The 18,153-nt window shown below is 42.7% G+C and overlaps 2 protein-coding genes across 7 annotated transcripts; one reads left to right on the plus strand and one right to left on the minus strand.

Moving 5' to 3' along the window:
- Positions 1–1,271: 1,271 nt before the first annotated feature.
- Positions 1,272–6,540, plus strand: LOC311132067 (G protein pathway suppressor 2-like). 2 transcript variants are annotated; one of them, XM_084165235.1, is made up of 10 exons: positions 1,272–1,464; positions 1,739–1,856; positions 1,994–2,103; positions 2,200–2,312; positions 4,235–4,314; positions 4,551–4,630; positions 4,904–5,108; positions 5,272–5,432; positions 5,644–5,739; positions 6,099–6,540. In XM_084165235.1, the coding sequence occupies exons 2-10, from the start codon at positions 1,763–1,765 to the stop codon at positions 6,189–6,191; spliced, it is 1,032 nt and encodes a 343-aa protein (XP_084021361.1). In that variant the 5' UTR covers positions 1,272–1,464; positions 1,739–1,762; the 3' UTR covers positions 6,192–6,540. The 2 variants fall into 2 exon arrangements, with proteins under 2 accessions (XP_084021361.1, XP_084021362.1); XM_084165236.1 differs by having other exon boundaries at positions 4,934–5,108.
- LOC311132068 (eukaryotic translation initiation factor 5A-1) lies at positions 6,539–16,430 on the minus strand. Of its 5 annotated transcripts, none has more exons than XM_084165237.1 (6): positions 16,066–16,430; positions 13,880–14,052; positions 13,475–13,579; positions 12,544–12,675; positions 10,813–10,885; positions 6,539–7,913 (listed from the first exon to the last, which is right to left on the minus strand). In XM_084165237.1, exons 2-5 carry the CDS (start codon positions 14,045–14,047, stop codon positions 10,823–10,825), a joined length of 468 nt encoding a protein of 155 aa, XP_084021363.1. In that variant the 5' UTR covers positions 14,048–14,052; positions 16,066–16,430; the 3' UTR covers positions 6,539–7,913; positions 10,813–10,822. The 5 variants fall into 5 exon arrangements, with proteins under 5 accessions (XP_084021363.1, XP_084021364.1, XP_084021366.1 ...); XM_084165238.1 differs by having other exon boundaries at positions 13,880–14,049; positions 16,066–16,399; XM_084165240.1 differs by having other exon boundaries at positions 16,248–16,335.
- Positions 16,431–18,153: the final 1,723 nt, after the last annotated feature.

Here is an 18,153-nt window from a genome sequence, read left to right on the forward strand (position 1 = left end):
TAATTATAAATAATTTGTTGACTGCAAATTGACCCAAACAGATATATTTGACTAAATGTAATTTCAATCCTTGCATACATTTGTATACAATCACATATATCTCTGTTATGCGTCGGAATACTTTGGAACAGATTTCCAAAATTAAAATCACTTTGAGCTAATTTGCTGGGGGCCCAAATAAAATCACCCACGGGCCGCCAGTTGGGGAACCCTAACCTATACTATAGGCCTACTACATGACCGTCGGGTGTGTAATGTTTGTGTCTGCATATGGAACATACAAGCACCATTTATTTTCAGTCTTTACATTTCAATACATTAGTCATAGAGTTGTCCCACGTGCATACCGCCCCATCTTATACTCAAGGCAGTGTGAGGTTTTTTCTGTGCAGTGGGAGGGACTGGGAGGTATGAAAGACCTGATGAAGAGTACAGGTTTTGATGAAGATAAAATAACTAAATAAAAGTTCCCAAATTTGCTATCTAGTTCCTGTGTTTTCTGCAAACAAGGACACCAGTAGGGTAAAGTACTTCAGTAGTTATTTTTGGGTATCTGTACTTTGCTTTAGTATTTATATTTTTGACTACTTTTACTTCACTACATTCCTAAGGAAAATTATGTACTTTTTACTCCATACATTTTCCCTGACACCCAAAAGTGCTCGTTACATATTTAATGCTTAGCACAGTGGTGGAAAAAGTACTCAAATGTCATACTTGAGTAAAAGTAAAGATACCTTAATAGAAAATGACTCAAGTAAAAGTGAAAGTCACCATTAAAATACTACTTAAGTAAAAGTCAAAGTATTTGGTTTTAAATATACTTAAGTATCAAAAGTAAATGGAATTGCTAAAATATACTTAAGTATCAAAAGTATTAATCATTTCAAATTCCTTATATTATGCAAACCAGACGACACAATGTTCTTGTTTTTTAAATTTACGGATAGCTAGGGGCACACTTCAACACTCTGACATTAATTTACAAACGAAGCATTTGTGTTTAGTGAGTCCGCCAGATCAGAGGCAGTAGGGATGACCAAGGATGTTTTCTTGATAAGTGCGTGAATTGGACCATTTTCCTGTCAAAATGTAACGAGTACTTTTGGGTGTCAGGGTACTCAAGTATGACAATTGGGTACTTTTTCCACCGCTGAAGGATACCAACTTCTGTCAATCTAAAAAAGGTCATCTGGGACGTGCTAGGAAGTGCTGAATAGAAACCACAACTCTCAGGGCTCCACTGACGTCAAAACAGGAAGCGTCCTTTCACACCGGAAGTGTACCAGTTCGGGTTCATAAATTAGTTTTTTTTTTTTTTGAAATTCATAATACAGAACGAAAGTCACTGTTTTACACAGAAACACTGATTTTCCGCTTTATAATCCACACCAAAAAACACGTAAAACAAACACCAAGCGGAGACGAAAGTTTTCATCTTGAAAAACTCGCAAAGCAACGAAAGTAAGTTCTCTGTTTACAACTTCGCGCCTGCTGGCCGTTCATCGAGCTAAAAATGTAACGTTAGCTAGATGCTAGCATAGCCAGATCAGATGCAATGCAACGTTAGCTAGGTGGGGGTGAATGCATGCAATTTATTATTTATATTATCAACAAAGTAAATATTAGAAAAAAACAAGTGTCCGTTCCTAGCTGCCAATTATTGTCACCGTTTGCTGTTGCTGCCTGTAACTATATTTACTTCCCATATTTTCTCAATTGATTCTGCTGCATTCAGCTGGCCCCTCCACTTCCTGTCAGCATGCCTGCTCTGCAGGACAGACCCAAGCTGTCGAACGCCATGGCCAGAGCCCTCCACAAACACATAATGAGAGAAAGAGATCGCAAAAGACAAGGTGAGATATCACAAGGCTTGGCTTGACTACTGCATTCCTCCCCAACCATAAATAAAAATACAGATTTGGTACCACAATTATGCTGTTGGAATTGGTGTTGGAATCGTCAAGTTGATCTCTTTTCTTCCAAATATTAGAGGAGGAAGAGGTGGACAAGATGATGGAGCAGAAGATGAAAGAGGAAGAAGAGAGAAAGAGAACAAAAGAGATAGAGGAGAGGATGTCATTGGAGGAGACTAAAGAACAGGTCAGAGAAAGTCATTACAAACAGATGGAGATAACTAACCTCAGGATGGGCTTTCTCACCTTAACCCTCTCTTACATTCCCTCTTCCTCCTCACAGGTGATGAAGATGGGGGAGAAGCTGCAGGGACTGCAGGAGGAGAAGCATCAGCTCTTCCTCCAGCTGAAGAAGGTCCTGCACGAGGAGGAGAAGAGGCGCAGGAAGGAGCAGAGGTGAGAGGAAAGGAGCCTCTGACTCCTTAGGTGCATCTCAAGTGGCTTCCTCTCCATGTCTCCTCTCCTTCATATTTATGTATATGGTAACGCATGCTAGATGAAAGCTGTTTGGATGCCTGAATGTGTCTAGAAATTTATTTTCACCAGTCAAGCTTCCTTAACGTTAGTGTAGGTTGATAAAAGAAGTCAAGGTCAATAAACCCTCCCAGTTTGGAGTAGGAATGAAATTGTAATAAGGCCATATATATATATATATATATATATATATACACACACAGTGGGGGGGGAAAGTATTTAGTCAGCCACCAATTGTGCAAGTTCTCCCACTTAAAAAGATGAGGCCTGTAATTTTCATCATAGGTACACGTCAACTATGACAGACAAAATGAGGAAAATAAATCCAGAAAATCACATTGTAGGATTTTTAATGAATTTATTTGCAAATTATGGTGGAAAATAAGTATTTGGTCAATAACAAAAGTTTCTCAATACTTTGTTATATACCCTTTGTTGGCAATGACACAGGTCAAACGTTTTCTGTAAGTCTTCACAAGGTTTTCACACACTGTTGCTGGTATTTTGGCCCATTCCTCCATGCAGATCTCCTCTAGAGCAGTGATGTTTTGGGGCTGTCGCTGGGCAACACGGACTTTCAACTCCCTCCAAAGATTTTCTATGGGTTTGAGATCTGGAGACTGGCTAGGCCACTCCAGGACCTTGAAATGCTTCTTACGAAGCCACTCCTTCGTTGCCCGGGCGGTGTGTTTGGGATCATTGTCATGCTGAAAGACCCAGCCACGTTTCATCTTCAATGCCCTTGCTGATGGAAGGAGGTTTTCATTCTTTCCTTTACACGGATCAGTCGTCCTGGTCCCTTTGCAGAAAAACAGCCCCAAAGCATGATGTTTCCACCCCATGCTTCATAGTAGGTATGGTGTTCTTTGGATGCAACTCAGCATTCTTTGTCCTCCAAACACGACGAGTTGAGGTTTTACCAAAAAGTTATATTTTGGTTTCATCTGACCATATGACATTCTCCCAATCCTCTTCTGGATCATCCAAATGCACTCTAGCAAACTTCAGACGGGCCTGGACATGTACTGGCTTAAGCAGGGGGACACGTCTGGCACTGCAGGATTTGAGTCCCTGGCGGCGTAGTGTGTTACTGATGGTAGGCTTTGTTACTTTGGTCCCAGCTCTCTGCAGGTCATTCACTAGGTCCCCCCGTGTGGTTCTGGGATTTTTGCTCACCGTTCTTGTGATCATTTTGACCCCACGGGGTGAGATCTTGCGTGGAGCCCCAGATCGAGGGAGATTATCAGTGGTCTTGTATGTCTTCCATTTCCTAATAATTGCTCCCACAGTTGATTTCTTCAAACCAAGCTGCTTACCTATTGCAGATTCAGTCTTCCCAGCCTGGTGCAGGTCTACAATTTTGTTTCTGGTGTCCTTTGACAGCTCTTTGGTCTTGGCCATAGTGGAGTTTGGAGTGTGACTGTTTGAGGTTGTGGACGGGTGTCTTTTATACTGATAACAAGTTCAAACAGGTGCCATTAATACAGGTAACGAGTGGAGGACAGAGGAGCCTCTTAAAGAAGAAGTTACAGGTCTGTGAGAGCCAGAAATCTTGCTTGTTTATAGGTGACCAAATACTTATTTTCCACCATAATTTGCAAATAAATTCATTAAAAATCCTTCAATGTGATTTTCTGGATTTTTCTTCTCTCAATTTGTCTGTCATAGTTGACGTATACCTATGATGAAAATTACAGGCCTCTCTCATCTTTTTAAGTGGGAGAACTTGCACAATTGGTGGCTGACTAAATACTTTTTTCCCCCACTGTATATATTATATAAGGATTTGCTGATTGTTAGAATTCTCCTGTCAGATATCTCACCTGTTTTTACCTCTCCTGCAGTGACATCACAACACTGACGTCAGCCAGCTACCAGTCCAGTCTAACCATGCACACAGGACAGCATCTGCTCAACATCCAAGGTAAGGTATACACGTGTTCATGAGTGGGTTCTCCTAAGCAATTACATTAATTGAACATCAAAATAACGTGGTCATTTACCAGATGCCTTTATCACAAGCTGTTTACTTTGAACACATGAAATCAATATACGTGGCACTGGCCCATAATTAGTCTATCCACAAATGACTTCTGAGATCCCACCTGTCACTCCACCATACTCCCTCATCACTTTTTTGTTGTCTCTTCCCTCTATCAGGCAGTCCAGTCAGTCACAACAGGCCCGGGGCTCTCATGTCGGAGCGCAGTAAGCAGTTGTTTCCAACACCTGTCATCCCGGTGAGTGGCAACTGGTTAGCCCTCTGCATGTGTAATGTCTCATCTAACCACTAGATGTCTCTATTGTAATGGCCATCTTTCTATAAAGCACATTTTTCAATTCTATCTACGCATCAATAGTGTCAATAAAGTGAGTTCCAGGCATCAGCAGTCGGCTCAAGCTGGAATCAAATCCTTAACTCTGTAGTTACAGACACCACCCACTGAAACATAGTAAATGTCAATGATGCCAACAACAGACACATAACCCATGCTCTGTTTGACTGCTTATAGAGTGACCGTTTCACTCTCCTCGCTCCACAGGGCCGCCACTACCAGAGCCAGCCTGGGTTCAGTGCGGGCCCTGCGGAGCACGGCCAGTTCGGTGGCAGTCAGTCGGTCCACGAGAGCTACGGCGTGGTCCAGACACAGCAAACCTCCACCTACGTCCCCGGCCCCTCTGTACCCGTCAGCTTCGCCAGCAGCTCCCAGATCAGAGGTAGCGTGTGTGCGAGCTGAATATGAATGCCAGGTCCTTATCATTACATTTACTGTCTACAATGTGCACTATGTAGTAATTAACATTGCTAATCATGAGAGCATCCTGACAGTAATCCAGTTTCCCCACAGAGTCTGACCCTTGCTGACTGTCTCCTGTCCAGGTGCGTCTGCGTTCCAGGCCATGCAGTACCTCCCTCATCAGCAGCCAGGCTACGCTGTTCACAGTCACTTCACCTCCCAGCAAGGATTCATCCCTGGTGCTGGAATACCCCTTCAGAAGCAGTTGGAACATGCAAACCAACAGTCTGGCTTCACTGACGGGGTAAGACCACTGGTCAGACAGATGGGGAGGATGATGCACTTTCAAGACATGTGCACATTATAAGGTTGAGTTCTCTATTCAACCACTAAACCTAGTTGTGAATCTGTTTTAATAAAAGTGCATATTGCACAAATTCAAATCTGAGGTGTCCTTTATACTCACCTCTTGTCCTTTCCTTGTGTTGCCCTAAACTCCTGTTGTGTTGTTCCAGGGTGCTCTGAGACCCATGCACCCCCAAGCCCTCCATGCATCCGTTGCTGGCCTGCTGCCCACCCCCTCCTTGGCTGTCCAGATCCCCACTCCAAAGGTACCCCTCAACCCCTCCCCACCTCTCACTGTTGCTGCCCACTGTTGACCCACCACCCCATCAGAAATATGAGTGCATCTGAAAGCGGTTATTTTGAAAAAATGTATTATTGCTTTGCTCATTATTGAAGCATAGATTGAAAAATGATTGTATTTTTGTTTTCTTGTACAATTTGTCCAAGCGCTCCTAGCTAAAGCCAGAGTGAAACCAGTGTAAATCTTGAGTATGAATTAATCTTAATAGTGAACGCATACATTTTATGTATCAACTGCAAAATTCCATTTGAAATATGCATGGTTTGCCTTAAAGTTCTTAACTATTGCTTAGTAACATTTAATTGACGTTGTTTCGTCCACCAGGCACCTTTCCAGAGCTCTCCCCAAGCGGCTCCCCGCCACACCTTCCTCCCCCACGCCCAGAGTTCACAGAGGTTCTATCACCACAGCAAGTAACCACGGTTACCTGCCTTAACTAACTTCCCCGGGCGTTCTTATCGTTGAGATTTTAATTGGCTCACTCAAGATTCGAGAAGACTGGAATTATGGGACAGTAAACTTGGATTATGATGGTTGATTGTAAAGCCCAAACCTACAGGCTTGACTTTGTAGTAATATTTATTGTATAGTTCCTTTTATTACTGCTTTATTACTTAAGTTGTAGTGGCCTAAATGTTCTAGGAAACTATTTTCTTATGTGAAACTGTATAGGGTTATACTTTCTCCTTTTTGATTGTGTGTTTGGATGTATTACCTCGGAAACTATGTCCTCGAAATAAATAAATAAAAATCACACGCAATTTCTAACAATTTGTGTCGTCTTTAATTTTGTTTGGGGGTGGGAGACATTCTGCACAGTTTGGACTTCTTTGTGAATACAATAAAGCAAAAAAACAAATGCCATTACTTTCATGAATTTGTACAAAGTAATAATGGGTTGAATACTTGGTGCCTCTCCCTATAGGTGACCCAGTGTGTCTACTAGCTAGCTACCTGCTCTGTTGGCAGCCTCTGTCTAAGGGTCTTTGCCTAGGTGTCGAGGGAAATGGAAGATAAGGGGCTGATTGAGCAAAGAAAGAACTTAGGAACCACAAAGGTCCTGTACGTGGTCTCGATCAGATACTTGTGAAAGACTGAAATGAAACACTGGAATAGGCATGCGAGTTTCCTTTCTCCCAAATGCTACTGTATGTGACGCTTGTTCAACTCCTACTCCGAAAGATCTGATCCTGGCATGTAAATCTTGACATCTTTTAACAGACAGGTTTAGGTGATGTACGTTATTATAAACTGGGTGGTTCGAGCCCTGAATGCTGATTGGCTGACAGCCGTGGTATATCAGACTGTATACCACGGGTATGACAAAACATGTATTTTTACTGCTCTAATTACATTGGTAACCAGTTTATAATAGCAATAAGGCACCTCAGGGGTTTGTGGTATATGGCCAATATACCACGGCTAAGAGCTGTGCCTAAGAACAGCCATTAGCCGTGGTATATTGGCCATGTACCACACCCCCTCGTACCTTATTGCTTAAATAGACTGGTTTAGGTGATATATGTTACACACAATATTCAATAGGACATATGGGGCTCATTCAGAAGGGCGGATCGCTCTGAAAATCAGATAGAAATGTAATGTATATACCTGACAAATCTCCATTGTTACATAATTGAAAATGGTGCCAGTTCTGTATGCTATATTTCTATTGTAACATTACGAGCACAGCGCTCCCGCTGAATGAGCTCCTAAACAGAACAGCATCACTCATCATAAATCTAGAGTTGAAGAAGCCCTTGATGAATCAGGAGAGAATTGACAAAACAGACATTTGAGACATTTTCCACCACCCCTCTCCTGGCTGTAGGTGCAGTAGCTACCTACGTCCTTACAGGCAGCAATTTGTTTGTGAGAGAGCACTTCTTTCTCCATTCTACCTTTCTTCTCTCTCCGTTTTCGTCTGTACTGGTGTACTGTATGCTGTGTGTGTGTGTGTGGAGAGAATGTTTTGACTGTTTGCAATTTCTAATTATTTATTGAAATTAGTTTCCAATTTGACCCAGAGAAGGGTGAGAAAGTGGAGAGAGTTTAGGAAAGAGAAAGAGAATGAGGGAGAATAGCATTGCCATGGCTTTGTTCCCTCCTTTTTCCAGATCCAGTGCATCTTGTTAACCCCTGAAAGAGAGTGGGGAGGACAAGGAAAGGACAGGGGTAGGATAGGTAGAAAAATAGAAAAATAAAAAGAGGAAAGAGAAGATGAAGTGACGAGGAAGAAAGAAAACAAGCGGACAGTTTAATTTAGTGTGCATCAATACAAAACAGTTCTCAAGTTCTTTGAGGTACAGTACACACTCCAAACACTCGACAAACACAAAGATCCTTTCACACGTCATCAAAATACAGTAGCCAACAACCTTGACCTCACATAGTGCACATTTCATATCCAGTGGTATTCAAAGTCAGGGTGGCGGCAGAACTGCAGTGGGGTAGGTACTCTTAATTGTTCAAATTAAAGGGATACTTCAGGATTTTGGCAATGAGGCCCTTTATCTACTTCCCCAGAGTCAGGTGAACTTGTGGATACCATTTTTATGTCTGTGTTCATTATGAAGGAAGTTAGAGGTAGTTTAGCAAGCCAGTGCTAACTAACATTAGCACAATGACTGGAGGTCTATAGGTATCTGAGTCTATAGGTCTCTGCTAGCATGCTAGCAGATACCCATATACTTCCAGTCATTGTGCTAACGCAATTGCACGCATAGACATAAAACTGGTATCCACAGGTTCATCTGACTCTGGGAAAGTAGATAAAGGGCCTCATTGCCAAAATCCCCAAGTATCCCTTTAAGAATACAGACTATTGTATGTGACAATATACAAACCTTTTGAGAAAGATAATTAGAAAAATACTATTTTATTGACTAAATGTATTTATTGGTTTCTTTTCATTTTGATAAGCGATGACAATGCAATGAATTGAAGGTTATTTGTTGATGTAATACGACTTGACAGATTTTAAGGCAGTGTCATTAGCTTTGGGGTGGGGTTGCAAGAAATTCTTGGGAAAAAATTGGGTCCCCAGAAATTCTGGCAAAAAAAATGGTGTCCCCTCTGAAAAAGTTTGAATACCACTGAAATACACCATTACACTCACACAAATACACCAAGCATGGGAATCTATATAAAACAATTATTTATAATATATATATATATATATACACACTACTTGTCAAAAGTTTTAGAACACCTACTCATTCAACACCTACTCATTTTTCTTTATTTGTACTATTTTCTACATTGTAGAATAATAGTGAAGACATCAAAACTATGAAATAACACATATGGAATCATGTAGTAACCAAAAGTGTTATATATATATATTTGAGATTTGAGATTCTTCAAATAGCTACCCTTTGCCTTGATGACAGCTTTGCACACTCTTGGTATTCTCTCAACCAGCTTCACCTGGAGTTCCTGTTACAGGAGGGGGTCGCAGTTCCGGAGCGACCCACTGCCTTTCTTTTATCGTGATAAGTCCGTTGTTTTGTATTTTGGCTTCGGGACCACCAGTAAATATCCTTGTTTCACCATCTCTACCTACTGCCTACTGTATATCCTGCACCGCACCTTGGTCACACCTCACACCAACCCGTACAGAAAACTGAGCCAATAGGGACCCAGCGGAGGCAGCACAGTATCGGAGCGCATTGGCAACACAGGGAGCTATGCTGAACCAACACGACCGCAGCCTGCAGCAGATCATTGAGAATCTCCGCCAGCTGACAATCGGCATGCAGAGCCGGGTGGACACCCGACCAGCCCCGGCAGCCGGCGGAATCTCCAGTTAAGAACCGCTATCCACTCCCCCTGATGACGACGGCATTCGAGTCATTGCAGGGAGCCCAAGTCTTCACCAAGCTGGACTTACGCAATGCCTACAACCTGGTGAGGATTCGGGAGGGGGACGAGTGGAAGACGGCTTTTAACACACCCAGTGGGCATTACGAGTATCAAGTCATGCCGTTCGGTCCAGCCAATGCACCTGCGGTGTTCCAGGCGTTGGTCAATGACGTGCTCCGGGACCTCCTCGACTACAGCGTCTTCGTGTATTTGGATGACGTCCTAATATTCTGTGGGTGAACGGATGATCTCTGCATGTGTATTTCCCACCGTAAAGCATGGAGGAGGAGGTGTGATGGTGTGAGGGTGCTTTGCTGGTGACACTGTCTATGATTTACTTCAAGGCACACTTAACCAGCATGGCTACCACAGCATTCTGCAGCGATACGCTATCCCATCTGGTTTGCGCTTAGTGGGACTATCATTTGTTTTTCAACAGGACAATGACCCAACACACCTCCAGGCTGTGTAAGGGCTATTTGACCAAGAAGGAGAGTGATGGAGTGCTGCATCAGATGACCTGGCCTCCACAATCACCCAACCTCATCCAAATTGAGATGGTTTGGGATGAGTTGGACCCCAGAGTGAAGGAAAAGCAGCCAACAAGTGCTCAGCATATGTGGGAACTCCTTCAAGACTGTTGGAAAAGCATTCCAGGTGAAGCTGGTTGAGAGAATGCCAAGAGTGCGCAAAGCTGTCATCAAGGCAAAGGGTGGCTACTTTGAAGAATATAAAATACAAAATATATTGATTTGTTTAACACTTTTTTGGTTACTACATGATTCCATGTGTGTTATTTCATAGTAATGATGTCTTCACTATTATTCTACAATGTCGAAAATAGTAAAAAATAAAGAAAAACCCTTGAATGAGTAGGTGTGTCCAAACTTTTGACTGGTACTGTATACTGCAGTCACCATGAAGACTACACATTCTAGTAAACTAAATAAATAAGTAGCCTGTGTACCAGCCAAAATGTTTCAGCATGTCGTTAGGCAAAGCAAAGCGTGTACCTAACCTTGGCTGATAAATAAACATACAAATAAATGGTATGGCATGACACACACACACACACCGCACATTTCCAGCCACTTTTGTCACAGGCAGTGTGTGTATGACTGAGGTGAGCGGTGACAGGTAGTTCGGTTGGGATACTGAAAGCTTCTGTGTTTACCTGTAGTGTCTTATTTAGCCATGGCCTTGATGGCAACTGCAGCCTCCTCATTCATTGCAGACAGAACAGTGATCTGGGAAACAAACAAAAAGTATGTGTTTTTTATTATAAGAAAAATAACTTTGCAGGAGTAGTGGAAGTAAACTAGGTGTGGCCATCTTAGGCTGTGACATCATCCCCTTCCCTGAGACTTTAGGTAACTGTTACCCCCAAACCATAACACTTCAACTTTTACAGCCGGTTGACTTGGGAATGCAGAGAGCTGCTGGGAGCTTGGTACAGTCTTACTGATGAATTCCATGTATCTCTAGTGCTGCCAATCTTCATTGTTAACTGTGAAGTGAGGGTATTTGCATGCTATGCTAAGCCAGTGTGTTCTCTGATAGTTTGAACAGTTGGTGACAGGGACAATCAATTCCCAGAAGTATACGGGTTCAATGTGACAATAGCAGCTATAATAGGTTGTTATCAATGAAACATCCCAATAAGGTACAGAGCGTTTGATTTTCCTTCTGGGGGGCATGGAGACCCGCAGCTCTGCTAAAACCATTGACAACTGAGTGCCGTTTTCAAGGGATTATTAAATAAATGTGAACTATTTGGTTGTAATGGCATCACCTCTTGAAGAGCATAGTCAGAACTTCACATTTCAGATTATTCCATGCAAAACAATTGCTCACATTTAGCTCTATCATCATAATTATAAACCTACAGCAAGTAGGCATAACTGCATGCTTTTCATGATCAGTAAACATCAATTGATCATGTAATTTCAGATACATGACGGTAGCCTCATGATATCTGTCAATATTGGCCACCATTAATTAGATATTTGAATAAAAGTGATCTATACCTGAGTGGTTTAGGTTAATATCCCATCCTGTCAAGCAGCAGAAGGGTGAATTTGCCGATGTAACGTTACTGACCTAATGATAGACATGATAGACTACATTGACTGATGGACCACGTAAAATTGGCTAGCTAGCTAATAACAGATCACGACAATATGGCTAGTTAACAAGCTAACTTTCAGGGGATAAACTAGATGGCTATCCAAATATTGTTTGATTTGCTTGCCATCTATAGTGGTGATGACAGTAGTCTGACTGACAACTTTACCAGGACGATGAAAAGCTCTTTCCAAAAGGCTAATCTCTGATGAAGCAAGCTAAATGACACATGTTGTTTGCTTTAGCTATCTAGCTAGCTACATGCCAAATGGCTCTGGTTACCCTCACGTATCTGAAAATACATGATGAATTGACCTTTACTGATTGCTGTATAACTCTGGTGATAGAGCTAAATGTGGAATAATCGGAAATGTGTAGTTCTGACAAGAGGTGATGATATTAAAACCAAATAGTTATAACATTTATTTAACAATCCCTTGAAAACGGCACATAGTTGTCAATGGTTTAAGCAGAGCTGGAGGTCTCCTTGCCTCCCAGCAGCCAAATCGAACGCTATTGTGACATTTTATTGATAACGACCTATAAGTAAGGAATTTCCACCAAACACACACAATACATGGATCAGAAGAGGAGAGGAAAACATGAATCAGATATGTCTATCTACACACCTGATTAGAGCTATGCAACACTGTGTCTTACAAAACCATAACGCTAAATAGGGACATACTGTAGGTGATTTCCTCTCCAGGGAGAATCATAGAAGAAGAAGAAGAAGAAGAAGAAGAAGCAGAAGAAGGGAGGAAAAGGGAACACCACTGACCAGAATCTCCTCTCCAGCGTCATACTTGGTTTCGATCTCTTTGCCCATGTCTCCCTCTGGCATCTTCAGGTCCTCTCTCACCTCACCACTGTCCTGGAGCAGAGACAGGTAACCATCCGTGATCCCAATCAACTGCAGGGGGAAGTGAGGAGGGAGGGAAAGGATGGGAAGAAATGACAATAAGGTTGTGTTATGATGACAGAAAAGATAGAGACAACATGTGAAATAGGGTCTTTCTTTTAGTTTCTGCCCCTTTTGTGATTGCCAATGCACTGCCAGTCTACCAATTAGAGCTCCTGTGGCACTCCAATCAACTGACTGTCACCCCCACCCACAGTGCCAGAGTCTCCCAGCCCAAGAGGATGAAAATGAGAACAGCTACCTACTCAAGGTTCCCTATCCAGCTCTAAGGACCATGAAAGAGTTTGGAACGTGTGCTGGTGTAGGTCAAAGTCATTCCATCCCAGTGTTTTACTAAATAATGACCTTCACCTACATCAGCACAAATTCTACTATGCGTTCCTCTACCCTCATTGACTTTCCCTCACTTTCCCACTGGATTGGTACAGGAAAAATGCTGATGTCTCCACTTAGTCTGTTAATAGGCTAGAGGGAGGCTTCACGATACTGTTGACACCTAATCAATGCCCTCAGAACCCCTCAGATCTTCCAGTGTGCGTCAACAAGGGCAGGTTCGGCACATGTGACAAATTAAATTGGATTTGATTTGAGGCAGGGGCGTGAGTCAGGGAATTAGAAATAGGGAATCAGAATACTCAAGGGACATCTATTACCAGTGACGTGGCCATTCAGTTAGAGAGTGAGTTCTGGCTAAATGGCCATCTCACTCAAACTGGCAACATCTCTTTCTCTCTACTTCTCCCTCTCTCCCTCCGTCCTTTCTGTCCTCCTCACTACTTTGTCCCTTCACCTGGTAGTCCAGTCTCTTGATGTTGGGTACGTCCATGTTGTGGGTGGAGGGACAGATATCCTCATACTTCTTGCCGTTGAAGATGTCAATACCAACCATGTGGACCTGCCCATAAAGAAAACAAAACACAAACTGTTTATGAAGCTGGCAGACACACAGCACATAGACACACACCACATAGACAAGATATATAGTGTGAAGTTCAGGATAACGCTGCAAATGTGAGAAAGTATTCTTCGTCTTTTGACTGGATTAATGTCTTACCGAATTAAATTTAAGGTAACAGCCACAGCCACTCTTCCTCATTACTCTGATCAATGTAATTATGTCTGCATGGAACACAACATCCTTATTATCACTCACTAGCCAGAGCTATAAAAATGGTTACAGTCAGGCACCACTGACCTTAGCGTGGCCATGTTTTCCGGTCTTGGAGGTGGACATCTCCACGATCTTGCAGGGTCGTCCCTTCAGCACCACGAAGCCATTCTTGCGCAGGGCCGAGCACTGCTGGGGGAAGGTGGCGGATGCTCCGGCATCGCCTGTCTGGAAGTCGACGTCTGCGTCTGCCATACCTGCTGCCGAGCCCACGACGTCACAGCAAGGAGAGGGAAATGGGGATATGGAGAGAGGTTAACGAGGACTAAGAACTGGTTAATGACACTGCTGGTAATGACCATCACTGGTAAGGACACCACTCAAATAGTCCTGGGGTAGGGGGAGGAGTCCTGGGGAGGGGGAGTTCAGGGGTTGGGGAGGGGGAGGGGGGTTCAGGGCAGAGGAGTCCTGCGGTAGGGGGAGGAGTCCTGTGGGATGGGGAGGAGAGTTCAGGGCAGACCAATAACTCCAAGTGGTCTACTTGCCTCTAACTCCATTCTAATACATATTGGTTAAGGCTTATGATTTGGAAATGAGCTATTTGTTGATAAGTCTACAATAGATGTTTAAAAGACATTGCTAAATAATAAATGTATACAAAGGGAGTGTACTCCTGCTAATCTCCTATTATTAACAATAAACACATTAGTAAGCAATACAAAAAGTATGACCTACTGCACTTGGTATGACATTACACTGTATGTAGTATAATGAAGTCTGCAGTAGGCCTATCCTGTCCCCCTCTGTTCATTTTCAATAATCATTTGAAATTTGTCCAAATGACCACACTTCAGTGGAGTAATTGCATATTTTACTTATTAACTTTAAGAAATGCAACATTATTCATTGAATAGAAAATGAATGAAGAGCTGGTTCACTTCCATAAGGAGAGAGAAAACGAGCCGACTGAGCTAAATAAAGTAACAGCGAGATGGCACCTGGACCAGTCAGCCATAGCCTACTCACCATGAGCAAAAGGATAGAACGGTTTACTCAATCATTTATAGGCCTTCTTTATGTTCATTTTGTGCCATTGACACAAAAATAGGAAGATTTTCAAATAATGAAATATGGAAACAAACAAGTCTATTATTTGCTGAGTGTGTGTAAGTGATTATGTGGCAGAGTGGACGCGATTCAAGGAAAGGCCCCATGTTTAGCCAAGAGCAGTGCACGCGTGCGTCTGGCTTTTCGGTTATAATGTCAAGAATATTACAAAGGTCAACTTGCTATTAGAATAATGGCAAAGATAAAGGTGGAAAGTAATCTCCATTCAAGAGAAAGCTCTACAAAAGTATGGCCGGCCCCATATTGCCATATTCCAGGTAAACTACTATGATTTAATTCGGTCTGCAGCCATAGCCTACTGGTAAACGACACTGAGTATTATGGTAGCGTCTTATCTATGGCGCTTGACACACACAAGGCCACTTTGAGATTAATAGACTCACGTAAACACACTTATTAATAATAAGGATATGTTAATTTAACATATTAGCCACCTTTTTATAGCACGCGTCTTGCTCCGCAGTGTTGGAGCCGAGTGCGGCCTAGTGCGCACAAAACGTTAACGGGCTGTCAGTGACGGTGTCGCTGCATGCATGCGCACTGCTCAGCGGCTGAGGCCCACTATAACTGGGGGCGCCGCTCCCTTCGAGAGCCAAGTGCAACATTATGGCATTAGTGCGTGGCCATTTCAGTGTGTTACATTGTTACATTAAGTACATAAGGATATATCTTGATCTTGATACATTGAATAGGCGATGTTGCACGTTGCTAATTGGAATGTAGGCTACTAGAGTAAAATGACTAAGCTAATGCGTATAAGAAGGCTACGGCAGCATAGTGGCAGGTTGAGTTTCGGTCCAAGTTATTTGGGTCAATTTTTACGCATAAAATCGTACCACCGGTGATATGGATGAAATAAATGTAGTGGGCTGATAGGTAACGAAAACTTTATTAGTGAGCGAGGGTCAATTTAACAGCCTATTGCTTACAGGCTATCAAACTGGAAACAAACGATTAGCTGGAGAGTTATCCAACAATACAATGTTGTTTTATTACTAGGCTATCATCACACAACGCTCACAAGTGACCAGCTATGTAGTATGAAAATAACGTGACAGCTATGAGCAGCCATGTGCATATGCAATGTTATTCTCACGCAAGATCACGCCCGTTATTTTCATGTTATGATAAGTAGGCTAACTTACCCGGTGTACTAAGCTTTCCACAATTTGGTTACTCTGTGCGCTTTACAGAAATGTCAAACCGTCCCCCTTTTTATTTATTCCTTATTGTCTCTCTCTCTGTCCGTAGCTAACGGTTGTCTGGCTGGTGTCTACCGCCTCCGTGCCTCTGCCTGTCGTTTCTTTTCTCCTAAATCAGCTCTCACTTTATTATTCTCTCATTCCAGTCGCTTCCACTATCCTCCGCACCGTCGAAATCGTTCTCGTTAGGGGGCGCACGCTTAGGTCAGCCGCCAGCCTAAAAAGAGTGTGAACCTTAAAGCCTAGCACTCTCCACCTTTCGCTCACTCCCTCACTCACCCTTTTCAAATACCCATGAAACGAACCTCGGCAGTATGGTGCTCAGTGCGCAGGCGTGGTCACCCTCAAGCCTCAGATTCTAGAACAGGGGAGGGGGCCAAAATCACGGGAATATCGAGAGACTTGGAATGGAACCTCTTGTCCAAATGATCTCAGAACCAGAATAAAATTACATACATTTATCTCAACTGCATTAATTAACAGAGATTAATATTTTCTAGCCAACAAGCCCGAGTGCATGCACTAAGCATGGGGCCCCTCTCATTCATTCTAATGATCGTTATCTTCGGGAATAAGAATATGGACGTTTTTTTAAGCACCATGTAATTAGTATTTTAGTATTTTATTAGGATTCCCATTAGCTACTGCTAAAGCAGCACCTACTGTTCCTGAGGTCCACACAAAACATGAAACAAGACAATACAGAACATGAATAGACAACAACAGCTCGAGGACAGAATAAGAATGCACGCTTTCATACACTTATGCCTTAACATTCCATGCATCAAACTCATTATCATCATCAATGTTAACGGCTATACTGCAGCCATTCATTGGTACATGCTCAACTACTACAACTGATTTGTCTAAGCCGGCACTGATATCCTTATCTCACAGCTCCAGTGTTCTGTAAACACCAGAGAGAATCTCACAACATCAGGAAGTCACACGATACAATAACACCAACAACCCCTGTCCTTGGTCCATGTGCCTTCAGTAGTCTGACGGCAATACTATCAACAGATATGAACGTTGAGTCTAACATTCGAGTCTATGATCTCCAACTTAGCACAAACAGACACTGGCAGAATCATGTGTTTACCATCCGTGTCCTTCCGTTTGACATCAATCCTATCCTATGCATAATGCTACTATGCATATGCAATTGAATGTAAACGCAACACATAAAAACAATTACACACACTCGGATACTGACCAAAGCCTCAGTAGAAAATGAACCCTTACCCTTCACCATATTTGATTTTCAAGGCAATATTATGCTATAGTAAAATGTTAAACTTTTTTTTTTTTTTTAAGTAGATTTAGGTTTTAGGGGGTTCTGGTTTTAATGCTGAATATATGTTGCTGATGTAGGCCAGGCCTAATAACAGCGTCTTATTATTGGTAAAAGTCTTTGCACTTTGTGAGAAGCTACCTGTGGTGGTATTGCCCCCAATGGTGGTATTGACATGGTGGCAGTCACAGTCAGTGTCCAGTGGTTGGCCCCGAAGAACTTGGCAGTTCGTGGAGGCGCTGGGTTAAATTTATCCCAGTGAAACATGAATCCCATGACCTATGTATGGAGGGCCAAAGGGCCAGGTGGAGGCGCTGAGGTAAAATGGAGGGGTGGGGAGAGTTGGGACTGGTGACATGCGAGTCAGGGCATGGGCCTGAGAAAAGTCGAGGGGCCGGGGCCTTTTGATGACCATGTCTGCCTGGGGTGTTTGTGCTGACTGATTTGGCGCGGGACTGTGTCTAATGTACAGCACGAGCTGTAATATCCACAACAGAGAGACAGGTGCACACCAGGGTGTGGTTCTGTAGTTGCCTAGGGCCTGTAGCAACAGACTAGACAAGCAGGATATGGGGGCTATTTAGCCTACATTATTGACTGACCAATTAGGCTAAGCCTAAGTATGCATTAGGCTAGAGCCTACTTTGTGCGTTATTGTTGTATTATTATTATTAAATATATATAATAAGCTCATTACTCATGCTATAGGAGAAGGTAACACCAATAAGATCTAGTAG

The sequence above is a fragment of the Coregonus lavaretus genome, assembly GCF_964263955.1.
Source record: "Coregonus lavaretus genome assembly, chromosome: 7".
NCBI lineage: Eukaryota > Metazoa > Chordata > Actinopteri > Salmoniformes > Salmonidae > Coregonus > Coregonus lavaretus.

Excerpts from the sequence above, each read along its gene's own strand:
- LOC311132068 (XM_084165237.1), bottom strand. The coding sequence starts at position 14,047 with ATGGCAGACGCAGACGTCGACTTCCAGACAGGCGATGCCGGAGCATCC. Across the intron at positions 12,676-13,474 it reads TCAAGAGACTGGACTACCAG|TTGATTGGGATCACGGATGG; the intron begins GTGAAGGGACAA and ends TTCCCCCTGCAG. Across the intron at positions 10,886-12,543 it reads ACGCTGGAGAGGAGATTCTG|ATCACTGTTCTGTCTGCAAT; the intron begins GTCAGTGGTGTT and ends TTTGTTTCCCAG.
- LOC311132067 (XM_084165235.1), top strand. The coding sequence starts at position 1,763 with ATGCCTGCTCTGCAGGACAGACCCAAGCTGTCGAACGCCATGGCCAGA. Across the intron at positions 2,104-2,199 it reads TGGAGGAGACTAAAGAACAG|GTGATGAAGATGGGGGAGAA; the intron begins GTCAGAGAAAGT and ends TCCTCCTCACAG. Across the intron at positions 4,631-4,903 it reads TTCCAACACCTGTCATCCCG|AGTGACCGTTTCACTCTCCT; the intron begins GTGAGTGGCAAC and ends GACTGCTTATAG.